Here is a 13,515-nt window from a genome sequence, read left to right on the forward strand (position 1 = left end):
TTTTTCAAACTATTTTAAAGATAGCCCCCTTATGCATAGATTTCAAAAAATTTTTGCACCAAAATAAGCTTTTAAAATTCCATGTATTTTAAAGCTTTTAAATTTGAGAATCAGAGAGACAGAGAAAGAGAATGAGAACTCCCATCCTCTGGTTTGTTCCCCAGATGTTCATAATGGTCCCCAAGCTAGAGACAGAAGTCAGGAGTTAAGAATACAATCCAGGCCCCCTGGTGGCAGGAGCTCAATACTTGAGCCATCACTGCTGCCTCCCAGGGTCTGCACAAACAGGAAGCTGGAGTTAGGAGTCAGGCAGGATGGAACCCGGGTTGTATGGGATGTGGGCCTTCATTGGAGTCTTCAGCGCTAGGCTAAATGCCTACCCCTAAATTGTTTTTTGCATGAACTATTTGAAGTGTCCTTGTCTGTTAGGAGGAGATCACATAGCAAGTTGGACATCATCACGGCCTAAGGTCAACTGAGTTGACCACAGTCAGGCTGTGACATTTGATTTGTCCGAGTTAGCACAGGAAATAGACATCCTGCTGGGAAAATGAAATTGCACAGTCCCATCTTGCACCCTCACAGAGCCACTGGGGCCCCCCAGAGAGCCTTTTAGTGCTGTCTCTCCTCACCAACAAGTGAGGCCAGGAACCCCTTCTGTTAGACCGCGTGGTCTTGCCTGTGCTGAAATCGTCATGAAGGGCGGCATCATGAAGCATGGTATTGCATGCTATTTGGATGGGTCTTGCAGTGTGATTCTTAGTGTGGCTGATCCTCAGCCCCCTCCAAACCTGCATGGGCAGACAGCCCAGCCATGCCTTTAACACTATTCCGAGGCGCCATTCATCAAACCTGGAGAACCCTGCCCCAAACGCAAGCGAGCAGTTGTTGCAAACTGACAGGCTCTGACTGAGCCATCAGAGGGAGCCTCCAAGCAGGGAGGGAGGTTTCTTGGCATTGACTTCCCGGAAGAGCCTTTGACATCGTCTGCTGGAAACCTGCTTTGGAATTCCGTAGCTGGGAGAACCAACTGGTCTCATACTTTTAGAGGCCCCCGCCATGTGACTGCTCTGTGTTGTGGGGTCAGCAGTTTCTGGGGGATCCCAGGCAACTTTCCAGGCCTGATTCTGATCTGTGCGTGAAGTTTTGAGTCGCTGGGGGGAGGGGAGCTCCTGGGCCCCTTGGATTTGGTATTTTCAGTTGCAGACTAGGAAGGCTCTGGGGTGGGGAGGCTGCATTGTGGGGCTGAAGGATAAGGTTTCACACATAGCAGCTGGAATTCATAGTGGTGGCGTCTGGGCCCCCCGAGCTTTGAAGATGATGAGATGCTGTTACCTAATGAAAACCAGACCCGGGCCCCCCAGCCGCTGCCCTTACTGTGACTCTGGACCCCTCAACGTGGTGCCTGGGCAGTGCTGGCTGCCATGCTACCTCTTTAAGCACCGAAGTGCAGCTTCTGGTGTCGAAAGATGAAAGCTAGAGTTTTCTTTTAGGGATTTTGCTTGACCTCTTAACAACAGCTCTGCGTGTGGACACCCTGCTGCAGATGTTAACTGCTGGAAAGGCAAGAGGAGTGTCTTCCCCTTTGTAATGCAGAGGGACAGAGATCTAGAGACCAGCCAGATCCCCACACAGCTGAAGCAGACTCTAGAAACCAGGGGCTGAAATTTCACAGCCAGCCTTGTCTCTCCGGGCTGAGCGGAAGCCTGATTGCCCGTGACGTGGGATGTTCACTCACATACTGAACTCCTGGAGGTGTGGTGTGTTGGGGGCCTTGTACTTGGGATTCGTGCTGTAGCCTGTTCTACACTGCTGATGGTTAGGGCCTGGAGCAAGATCCTATCCCCTTCCTCTGACACTAGAGATGTTCCTGGTTGGGAGGTGATGCAGGCAAGTGCCTGCCCTGGCTCTGGGGAGCTCCCTGTGCCCACTGGAGAACCTCTAGGCTTCTGTGCACAGGGCAGACATGTCTAATACAGCTAGATTTTTCCATGTTCTACACTCTCCTGTGATCAGGTCTTTCTCTTCTGCCAAAGGCACAGGGGGGATGGCAGCCCCAGCTCTGGTCCAGTTTGTCCATGTGATCATGAGCATGAATGACTACGTTTTCCCAAACACCTTTCTCTCTCACGCACACATGCTTTAAGCATATTTATTCCAATTGGCGGGTCTCTTTGCAAAACTTTTTTGGGCAAAATAGTGGTTACTCATCAAGAATGTTTGGGAACCTAAAAATTCCATACCTAACTTTCCAACGTCTCCAGAGAATATACCCAACCCCCCAAAGAGAGACTAGGTTCCGAAACTTTGGCTGGGTTGCAGTTGCCCCGCACTGGGCTGCTGCACTCACGGGCTTCCAGTGGGACTCGGTGGCAGAACAGTTCCCTGGGACTGCTCCCCTCCGGCACCATCACTCTCGGATTCTCCTGAAAAAGAACTGAAAATGACCAACAACGTGTTCAGTGTGTCTGGGGGTCAAATAAACAGAAGCTGAGAGCACATAGTGGTGCCTTTTCCATCTAGAGAATTTATAGGATATTTTTAAAAGTCAGTTGCTGGTGGCATTTTGCAAAATTACTGAAAAAATTTTAAAAAATGCACATAACCTTGAATCTAGCATTCCTGGGAATTTATTGTTGGAAACAAAGTTGCTCAAAGGTTTTCACCAAATGATAATTAGAAGAGTGGAAAATTTGAAGCAGCCTTGATATCCAGCAAGGCATATTAAACCATGGCTTATAGCTTTGCCAGTGTATTTGCATGTATCTCCTAAGACTGTGTCAACTACTAATTAAGAATATGGAGTCATATATCAGTGATAATGACAAATAATTTGTAATGTCCCTTGATGGCAATTTAAAAACAATAGAAAACAGCATATTTCACTGTCATATAATTTTATAAAATGTATCTCTCTTTGTTAAAGGTCTTGAAAGATACATATGCAGCCCTTCATGATATTCCTAGGTGGCAAGATATGATTGGTGTTTCTTATATTTCTTTTAGTTTTCTTTCTGTATTTTCTAAATTGTCTACAATAAATATATGTTTGTACATGATTTCTTGGGAAAAAATAAATCAAAGATTCTTCGGAAATATGGTCCTATAATTGCTGCTTTAAACGGTTCCCTGGTCAGGGAATCTGACTGGTTGGTTTGTGTTACAGAGAGGGAGGAAGGTTTGCTTTTCACTGATTAACAAAGCCATTGCCTCTGACAGAACCCAGAGGTGATTTTCGTCTGGCTCCAAAGGAAGAGAAGCCTGGGTAAGAGGTGAAAGGTCAGCTTTGAAAGCCAGATGACGAATTCTGGCTGGAGCATTGGTTTGGAATCACAGACCTTGTATTGTGCTAGGTAGCTTTCTAATTTCCAACACACTCTGAAAACACAGATTTCTTTCTCTCGTGCATGTTCTGTTCATCACCCTTACTCTTTCCCAGACAAATCAAATAGGTGACAAAGTTCTCCAGATGGTGACAATGAGTGGCTGGAAGAAGCGGTAGTACTTTGTTGCAGATCCCTCTTGTCTTCATCCATTTGGGCTGCTGTAATAAATATCATAAACCGGCCGGCGCCGCGGCTCACTAGGCTAATCCTCCGCCTAGCGGCGCCGGCACACCGGGTTCTAGTCCCGGTCGGGGCGCCGGATTCTGTCCCGGTTGCCCCTCTTCCAGGCCAGCTCTCTGCTGTGGCCAGGGAGTGCAGTGGAGGATGGCCCAGGTGATTGGGCCCTGCACCCCATGGGAGACCAGGAAAAGCACCTGGCTCCTGGCTCCTGCCATCAGATCAGCGCGGTGCGCCGGCCGCAGCACGCCGGCCATGGCGGCCATTGGAGGGTGAACCAACGGCAAAGGAAGACCTTTCTCTCTGTCTCTCTCTCTCACTGTCCACTTTGCCTGTCAAAAAATAAAAAATAAAATAAATATCATAAACCAATAGGTTTATAATAATAGAAATCTCTCTCTCCTAGTTCTGGATGCTGGAAGTTCAAGATCAATGTCCTGGAAGGTTTGATGTCTGGAGTAAATTCTGTCTGTGATTCAGGGGTGGTCTCTTGTTGCTGTGTCCTCCTGTGGTGGAGGAGAAATGAAAGATTGCTGGGTTGCTTTTCTGAAATGCTACCTAAAACGAGTTGTTTCATTCTTTATTTAGTCATAAAGAAGTGTTAATGGGAAAAGAAAGACTCTGCATAATGTGAGAACTAATATCTGCCATTTGCTAAATAGTTGGCATCCGCTATTTCTTACCATTGTGTGGGTTCCAGCCTCCCTGTCTTAAACCTTTGGCTACGTTCTTGAGTCTTAAGTTCAAGACCTTACAACTAGTCAGTGGCATGGCTTGAAATGACTTCCAGGACTTTCTCTTAGTCCCTGCACTAATGTGAAAAAAAAAACTAAAAATGAGTACTACTGAATCCAAAATAAGTTCTGGAACTACTGAAGCTCTCAAGCATTAGAAAACATAAAGCTCGGCCAGCGCCACAGCTCACTAAGCTAATCCTCCCCCTTGCGGTGCCAGCACACCAGGTTCTAGTCCCAGTCGGGGCGCCAGATCCTGTCCTGGTTGCCCCTCTTCCAGGCCAGCTCTCTGCTGTGGCCAGGGAGTGCAGTGGAGGATGGCCCAAGTCCTTGGGCCCTGCACCCCATGGGAGACCAGGATAAGTACCTGGCTCCTGCCATCGGATCAGCGCGGTGCGCCAGCCAAAGCGTGCTGGCCGCGGCGGCCATTGGAGGGTGAACCAATGGCAAAGGAGGACCTTTCTCTCTGTCTCTCTCTCTCACTGTCCATTCTGCCTGTCAAAAGAAATAATAATAAGAAGAAGAAAACATAAAACTCATCAAGTAGTAGACCCAAAAAAGTCATCAAAAGTTATCAATACATTAAAAAGCAGCACATGTCAGGGTACTTCCTCTAATCTCAGTGTACTAGGTTGCAATAGAAAACACAAAGTCATAAAACTTAAAACCCATCTACTCAGAGATAGAAAAGCACAATCCAATAAGAGAACAAAACTGCAACTGCAGACCAGGTAGAAAGTAACAAGAAGGTTGCATAATGCAATTTAAAACAAGGACAAGGGGCTGGCATTGTGGCGTAGCAGGTAAAGCCACCATTTGCGAAGCCAGCATCCCATATGGGCACCAGTTTGACTCCTGGCTGCTCCATTTCCAATCCAACTGCCTGCTAATGCACCTGGGAAAGCAGTGGAAGATGGTCCAACTGATTGGGCCCCTGCACCCACGGAGATGTGGAAGAAGCTCCTGGCTTCTGGCTTCAGTCTGGCCCAGCCCTGGACAAGGACAAATATATACTCAAAGAACAATGTGCAGTAGCTTTACAGACAAAAAAGTTGTTAAAATGAGTAAATATCCAACTCATGGAGGTAGACAGAAACTAAAGAAAACAGTGGAAAATTGGAGAGAGGAGTTCAGATAAATGCCAACTTAATTAGCTAGAAAAAAATGGTAGAATTGACCAGTCCTGTAGCTCATTTTCCAGAAGACCAACGAAGTAGACTGATTGCCCACAAATCAGTGTTTTAAAATGAGAAGGAAAAAAGGATGCATCTGCACAGAGCTGGTGTTTTTGAAGTTTAAAGGGACTACTGGTACAATTCTGTGCTTCAAATTTGGAAATCTGAATGGATTTGACAATCACAGAAAATGGAAAGTATTTTAATTGGCTCAAGCAGTTGAAAACATGAATGGAGCAAACACCATGAGCTTGTCGTCAAGGAAGGTTTCTGGGCAGACTGTGAGGCAGACCAGTTCCTCAGCCATGCCCAGGACCACCTAAGCTCAACTCCATGGATGCTGTTCTGCTGTGGGCATAGCCAGCCCCTGGCTTTGGGGAGGAGGAGGGTTGCTGGCATGTGTCTAGCAGTGGCAAGCATGATACTGTTGAGGGTGAACATGCCTGAGAAGAGCCATGCCTTCTCTGGGAGCCCGCCCCTCCTTCCCAGATGTCACCATGGATGTGCAGAGGCTGCAGTCTCTTGAGTTTTTCAGTCTTGAGCCATGGGGAAGAAAGCAAAGCATTAGGGCAAACAAGTCTGCATTGTTAGACCCACGATGCCGCCTGAAATGTGGTCATCAGAAAAGAGGACTCTTGCTGGCTTTGCTCGGAGGGTGTCAATGTGGAGCCTTCTTTGAAGGGTTAGGGAGGAGCATCCAGACCACTGCACTGATGCCCTTTCTGAATTTGGCTTACGAGAAACTTCCTTAAGTGATCCTATGACCTGTGTAGAAACACGTGGGTACAAAGTGGCCATTGCTCAGGGCCCCCAGGCCCTGACCAACTACACTTGTACTGCATGATCTCTTGGGCCTCCTCTCTCTATGCTGGAAGGCTGCCTGGACCCCCCAACCACCCTCAGCTAGGGCCACACATGGAATCCGCTTCCTTCTCATTGCCCAGCCATCCCTGAGCTGGTGTGGGCTGTGTGCACCGGGAACAGGCCTTTATGGCGTGATCTCTTCAACTTGAGGTCTTCACATTCTTTTCCATGGATTTTTTGTTTAATTTTGCTTTTGAGAGAGAGAGAGACCTCTTCACTGATTCACTCCAAAAATACCTGGAGCCAGGAGGTGGGAACTCAGTACATGTCTCCCCTGAAGGAAACAGGAACCTGAATACTTGAACCATTACCACTACCTCCAAAGGTTTCATTAGGAAGCTGGAGTCAGGAATCAGAGCTAGGACTCAAGCCCAGGTGTTCCGCTGTAGGATAGGGAAGTCTTAAGTGCTAGACTAGACGCCTGCTCCTCTCTGTTCTTTTGCACGGGGTGTTGGGGAAGTCCTATATTACAAAGCAAAACTCTGCTGGGCATTGTTTCAAACATGCATGATCTCCATGTTTCCCCAGATCATGCAGTTGGTGATTATGATCTGAGGGCCATACTGGGTTCTGTGACAACGTTGTCTGGGGAGGACGAGGGTGTGGAAGGCAAGGGGCGGAGGGGAGATCATAGTGTGCAGCCTGGAGAGGGGCTGCTTATGCATTTTAATAATCGCATCCTCTTTGATAAGGCTCAGACCTCCTGGCTTTGCATTCTGCTCCTGGGTAAACCCTGCCATGGGAGACCACCCTACATCTTCCATCTACGTTATCATCTCATTATTTCTCCTTCTTCACCTCCCATCTTCTTCTCATTCAGTGAAGCTGGGCATCGCCTCCACAAGTCCCTGGAAGCACTCTCTCCGGGAACACTAGCCTTTACTTACCTGCCATTATACAAAGTCTGTACTGCCATCAACCCTGCCTCTGTCTCACTCTCTCACTTGGCTCCTGGGGCCATGTGCCCTGGCTTTTCCCTCTACCTTCCTGGCGGTTCCTTTCCTGTTTCTATGACGTGAGCCTGTTCCTCTTCCTGGATCTTCAGTGTTGATGCCCCTTGGGCTCCTGTCCTTGACTGTGTTTTCTCTTCGCATTCTCCTGCTCAACCCTATGCCTTTGACAGCATCCTCTTGCCCCGATGTCCAAGTGCAGAGCTTAGAGCTTGCAGAGGTGGCAGTGATGAATGCATACTCCAGTCAAAGCTCCCAGGACCCAGAGCATCCTTGTGTCCACCTTCAAGCTCTCCGTCTCCCACCCTGCCTTACTCTAAGTATACAGCCCTTCAGGCACCAGTCTCACAAGTCGCAAGTGGAGGTAATCATTTCTCTGGCCTGTCCTACATCCATTCCTTCTTTGGGACCTACCACCAGCTGTTCATCTGTTTAGAGTGAGCCCAAGTCCATTCCCTGGACAGGCTGTCAACATCTCTTACCTAGACCCATGTTGGGTCTTATTGCCCCCACCCACCATGGCCCTGTTGTGTGCCACCATAGCCATCATCCCACCTTCACTGGGGGTCTTCTGAGTCCTGAGCCCCTGCCCACCATTGCCCTGAGCCTGACCTCAACAGACACCCAAGGGGGCCTTGCCTGCCCTCCCTCCTGCCATTGCCCATGTTTTTCCTGCCACCTTCCTGGAGCATGCCTGTCCTGTTACCTTGTAAGCCCATGTGTGCCAGGTTAGAAGTCACTCCCTGGGGAGCCTGCCAGCTTTGCTGAGTGTCCTTCCAGCAGCCCACGTAGCATGCAGTGTTCCCCTCGGAGGGAGTGCTCATCAGGCAGCTGATGGGCTGACCTCGTTCCCCCACGACACTGGGATGCCTAAGGCAGAGGCCACATTGGCTCATCAGTGTGTCCTCCACGCTTAATAGTGCCTGGCACGTGGTGTGTAACCTGTAAATATTTTACCCAGGCAATGGCGAAGTGGAGCCCTCCTGTTACACTCGTCTGATATTCAGGGCATAGCTCTCTGTCTCAGGCATGACACCATGTCGCTGAGCAAATAGTGGAGACGCAGTGCCGGCCTCCTCAGAGAAACAGGGCCACAGTGAGTTCTTGACTCTGTTCTCCTTGAGGTTATGACCCATCCTAGAAGCGTGAGTGTCTCTAGATGGGGGTTTATCCTTCCAGGTGTCTTTGTAGGGGACACTGAAGTTCATTTCGCCTGTGGCCACAGCCCCGCGGGGGCACCATCCAGCTCCTGTCTCGTCAGCCTGCCGGCTGCCCTCTCCACTGTCCCCCACTGTCTCTGGCACTTGCCCATCACCCGTCTCATCCCACTGAGGGCCTCCTGGTGCTGGACACTGCTCGGCTCAGCGAGATGCCTCCTTGCCTGCCTGTGCGTTCTAGATGTTCTCAGTGACACGCCTCGGAGTAGAACTGGCCCTGCGGCTGCTTCTGTGCGATGTTCCTCTTGTCACAAAGCTGAGTCCAGAAAAAGCTATTCTAGTTCATCTGATGGGTGCTCTGCAGTGTCCAGAGGAAGCTGGCCCAGCCCCAGATCAGGGGCGGACACATCCTGTTCGGCCCACTGCCTTGGGCCACGTGGGAGCCCGGGAGACTCTGGGAAGGCGCCCCAGCCCCTCTCTTGGCATGGGCCAGACAGGACCTTGCTCCTCTGAGCTCTCTGAGGGTAGGGCCTGTGTTCATCTTTGTCCCCGGGGTGCCAGGCACAGTTTCCAGAGCCCAGGAGGTATTCAGTAGGTTTGTGGAATTTGCTGAGGACAGGAGGAAGGGAGGGGCAGAACTGGAAATGAGAGCTCAGATGCTGTTTCAGGGCGTGGAGTTAAATGGCACCAAGCGAGGATTTGGTCAGTAGCTTCTGAGGGTGAGATTTCCTCCCTCAGAGCATCTGATGTTCTAGAAGAATCTGATATCGTACCTACTGAAGTGAACACCCCTCACTAGAAGAGCTTCCAATAAGGTTAGAAATAACTTGATACCTACAGAGCATAGCAAGAAACTTCTCGGCCGACGCCGCGGCTCACTAGGCTAATCCTCCGCCTGTGGCACCGGCACCCCAGGTTCTAGTCCCAGTCAGGGCGCCGGATTCTGTCCCGGTTGCCCCTCTTCCAGTCCAGCTCTCTGCTGTGGCCAGGGAGTGCAGTGGAGGATGGCCCAGGTGCTTGGGCCCTGCACCCGCATGGGAGACCAGGAAGAAGCACCTGGCTCCTGGCTCCTGGCTTCGGATCGGCGCAGCGCGCTGGCTGCAACGGCCATTTGCGGGGTGAACCAACGGAAGGAAGACCTTTCTCTCAGTCTCTCTTACCGTCTAACTCTGCATGTCAAAAAGAAAAAAAACTTCTCACGGCAGCTAGATGACTGCGGCTCTCAGGAGAAGAAACTCAGTGCTATGAGCAGCCATAGCAGAGCCACTCATTTGGAACTTGAACTGGATAGATTCTAGTGTCTTACCTTCTCCTCTGTTTTCTCTCCTCCGCCCCTAAAGCTGTATTGCTGGGTTGTAGCAGTGTGAAGGTCTTTTTATTATGCCTACCCCACCTCCAGACTATTTGGTATTGGTTTTAGAGCTGTTGCAGGCATTTGGGGAGTGAACCAGCAGATGCAAGGTGTCTCTCTCCTCCTGTTCCCCTCTGCGCCCCATGTATGTCTTCAAATAAAAAGAAAAGAATTTAAATTTTGTTTTAAAAAAGAACATATGTTAAAGTTCTTTTCTCTCACATTCCATTTTTAGTAGATGGACTGGGTCTACTAGAGTGCTGAGAAGGATTCTGAAGCTGAATTTATGTTCAGTGGGGGCAAGTTCCTTGGGAGAAGGGGTTGGGCAGTAGTAATATGCCTGCCAAGTGTTTGCCAGCCCTGTTCTAGAGGGAATGTGTGGAGAGCAAGGAGTAGGTATCCTTTGGGTTTTTACTCAAAGAATTTTGAGTTAATTTAAGTATTTTAGTTTCATTTTTGTTAAAAGCCTGAAAAGTGGAAATTTGAGTTCTACAGCAGTTATCTTTGTGAAGAGAGAGAAACAGAGAGTTGGCTACTTTAACAATGTTTAAACCTTTTCTTTAACCTGTGGATATTTGACAGCTGATACTGAATTGGACCTCATGACCTTAGAAGGGGCAGGAACGAGAGACTATTTAAAAAGCGCTCCCAGGGTAAATATTTTCCAGTGGTTATTTCAGAGGCAATTTAAGCTTCTGAAACTTGAGCTCCTACTGGATACTCCTAACTTAGCAGATAGGTTGCTGTCCCAGTTGGTAACCTGGAATCCAAATTTGTGCCTTGGAGATCAGAATGTACTGAATGGTGCCCAGTGGCTTTGAGCACCAGGCCTGTTTCATTAATGGCAGTTACACAAATGTGCCAAAGAGGAGTCCCTCCAGTCATCTTGTTTGAGGCCTTGCACTTTTGCCTGCAATGGCCTGCGGTTTTACACATCCAAGCTGAAATGTGTGAGCTGTGACAGTGACTTTGGGTGCTTTCTATGTCAGTTGTAGACATTGCAAGTGTAGTTATGAGCTCAAATATCTGGGCCCTCAGCTTCCAGGAGCTTCCACACTTGTTAGGAGGAGACAGACAAAAGTGCCCCTACAAATAAGTGCTCTAATGTACTGGTAGAACAGGGGTACTGCTTTACTTCACATGGCCAGGAAGCCTGCTTGGAGGATGTGACATTCATATTTCATCTGGAATGAAGCGATGAAATGTTACAGTGATCCTGGGGAGGATCACCCCAACCCAGAGAAGCAACCAAAGCAAACGTGTCCAGGAGACAGAAGGAAAACCAGTGCAGCTGCAGCAGAGGGAGTGCCCAGAACCCGCCCTGTCCATTAGCCATGATGCTTCCTAAATTGCTGTTGTTACTGGTGATGGAGCTTTCTTATAAGCTTTGAAAACATTTATTGCACTCCCTGGAGTAGCTTTTAAATAAGTCAGTGCATTTGGTTGGGCAGCACTTGCTTAGTTGCAGAGAGAGTGAAGAATTCTGTTAATTAAGGTGAAGTTTCAAGTGGCTTGTGAAGGGAAGCAGATGGTACAGGTGGGGTCCATCTCTGCCCTGCAGAGTGTCCAGGTAGGTGGGGGCAGGGAGGACAGTGACCAGTGGCCGGAAGCATGACACCCAAGCGGGAAGGGAGCACCATGGCACCAACAGCTGACCCGGCCCCTAAGCGATCTCTTAGAGTGCTCTGCCTACCCCTGGGTTCTGAGTCCAGCCTGGCTTCTACTACAGCCTCCACTCCCTATTCCAGGAACACTTCAAAAGCAACATGCCAAAGACAGGAAAATACCTCCCCCCTACAGCCTGCGTCCACACCAGATTCTCTCATCTTGGTTGCCAGTTACCATTGAGACTTAGTCCCCTAAACCAGATACTGGGAGTCCTCTCTCTCCCCTTGGGGTCTGTGATGATTCTTCTGGGGTTCACCTTCCTCCCTTACCCCCTTCCCTGGCCAGGCTCACCCCATCTCTCCAAAGCCTCCTCCAGTCTCTGCTGGACTGCGTTCCTGTCTGCCTCTCTGTGTGTCTGCTAGGAACACTGCACATCATGCCCTGGGCCAACCGTGGCTTCCAAGAGGCTGTGAGCCCCTTGCAGTAGGGAGTGTGTGGCAGTCATCTTGTGCCCGTGGCCTCTTGCACACAGTAGGACTCCATCAGCATTTGCTAAATAAAGGAGCAGTGGAGCAGTGGTCGGTATAAGTGAAGATTTTAGGAGTCGTTTGCTCGTAATTGACAGGGATGCCAAGGGCAGATGGATACTGAACATGGGTGTCTGTTTGCTTCTTTATTTTCCTCTGAAATCATTCAGATTCCTTAACATAGTACCTATCAGTCACTTTTAGAACTTTTTGTGGTGAAATAGATCATCACATGAAATGTTCCACTTGCGCCATTTTTCAGTATACAGTTCAGGGGCATTCACATTGTGTAACCATCACCACCATCCAGCTCTAGAAGCTTTTGTTCAAACTGAACGTCTGTAAGCATTAAACAACAGCTCCCTGTTCCCCTGTACCCCATGCCATGGGGTGCACCATTCTTCCTTCTGTGTTTATCAGCCTATTCCAGGGAGCTCATGTAAGTGGAATCATGTCGTGCTTGTCTTTAGTGACTGGCTTATTTCATTGAGCAGAATGTCTTTAAAGTTCATCTGTGTTGCGGCATGAACTAGAATGTCCTTCCTTTTAAGGCGTAATAATATATCCCATGGGCTGTGTCACTTGTCTTGTTATCCATTCATCTATCCATAGACATGTGGGTCATTGCCACCCTTCTTGGCTCTTTGGAATAATGCTGCCTGAAAACTGGTTTGTGTCTGTCTGATCAGGTGCCTGCATTCAATTCTTTGGGGATTATACCTAAATGTAGAGTGAGTCATTTGGTAAAATGACTTAGACTTCAGAAATATTTTTAGTGTTTTTGAAATGGTCATTTTGATAGAAACAAAAAGGTCATCCTAAGATGGGAGGTGGCGTGGAAATGCAGGCTGAAATTTCAGACGTGGGTTCTTGTGACTTCCGCGATGGTGCTTAGAGACATCAGATGGTTGGTCCTCAAGTGTGGTTTTCCTTTTCTCCGCAGCATCAAGCTTCTGGCTGTGCAAGAACTACTGGACAAAGAAGCCCTGGAAAAGGTAAGTATTTTATTCTTCCTGCCCCACATTCGCAAACTGAGAGCACAGTGCCCCACACAGAAAAATTCAGCTTCCTGTCGCATTTACTGCAAAAGTGGGCTGTTACTCTGTGTTCTTAACAGGCAGTGACATTTACTCAAAACTCCTTCATTGCTCCTGTTCTATGCACGCTCTCAAACTCAGCCTTACCAGCTCTGCGAAGAGCAGATGCTTGGCTGGCGGTGGGACAACCCCTACCCTGGAGAAGGCCACCTGTGCTTCGAAGCATGGGGAGCTGGGGGCCTCCTGTGGACGGAGCTCTGTGCTTGTACATTCACTAACCGCTGCTCACTGTGCGTGATGGTTGGCATGCATGGATGGTGGAACTGAGGCCTAGTGAGGTTAGGTCAGGGGCCCAAGGCAAATGAACTGAGTGCGAGTGTCATAATTGAAACCCTGGTAGTTCTGTTTCTAAAACCAGTGCTTTTCTATTTAATGGACAGGTTCGTAAGTTTGTGTCATGTATGGGCTACTTCTGAGGACTGGCAAACTGCCTCCTCCCCTGACACCAGTGTTTCACTGTGCCCTGGAAAAGACCAGTGTGTCTTTGCT

The 13,515-nt window shown here is 48.9% G+C and overlaps 1 protein-coding gene across 2 annotated transcripts in view; it reads left to right on the forward strand.

The window, feature by feature from the left end:
* The window catches only part of EEPD1 (endonuclease/exonuclease/phosphatase family domain containing 1), a 110,673-nt gene that overhangs the window by 56,169 nt on the left and 40,989 nt on the right, over window positions 1-13,515 (forward strand). For both annotated transcript variants that reach the window (XR_016223049.1, XM_002713756.6), the window contains exon 3: window positions 12,873-12,924. Coding sequence is in view for 1 of the 2 variants with exons in the window: in XM_002713756.6 (XP_002713802.2) it covers window positions 12,873-12,924 (52 nt within the window). In the remaining variant the exon portion in view is untranslated. The remainder of the gene's footprint in view (window positions 1-12,872; window positions 12,925-13,515) is intronic.

Source organism: Oryctolagus cuniculus, chromosome 16, assembly GCF_051225735.1.
Source record: "Oryctolagus cuniculus isolate XC-2025 breed Fujian yellow rabbit chromosome 16, ASM5122573v1, whole genome shotgun sequence".
In the NCBI taxonomy this organism is placed as follows: Eukaryota; Metazoa; Chordata; class Mammalia; order Lagomorpha; family Leporidae; genus Oryctolagus; species Oryctolagus cuniculus.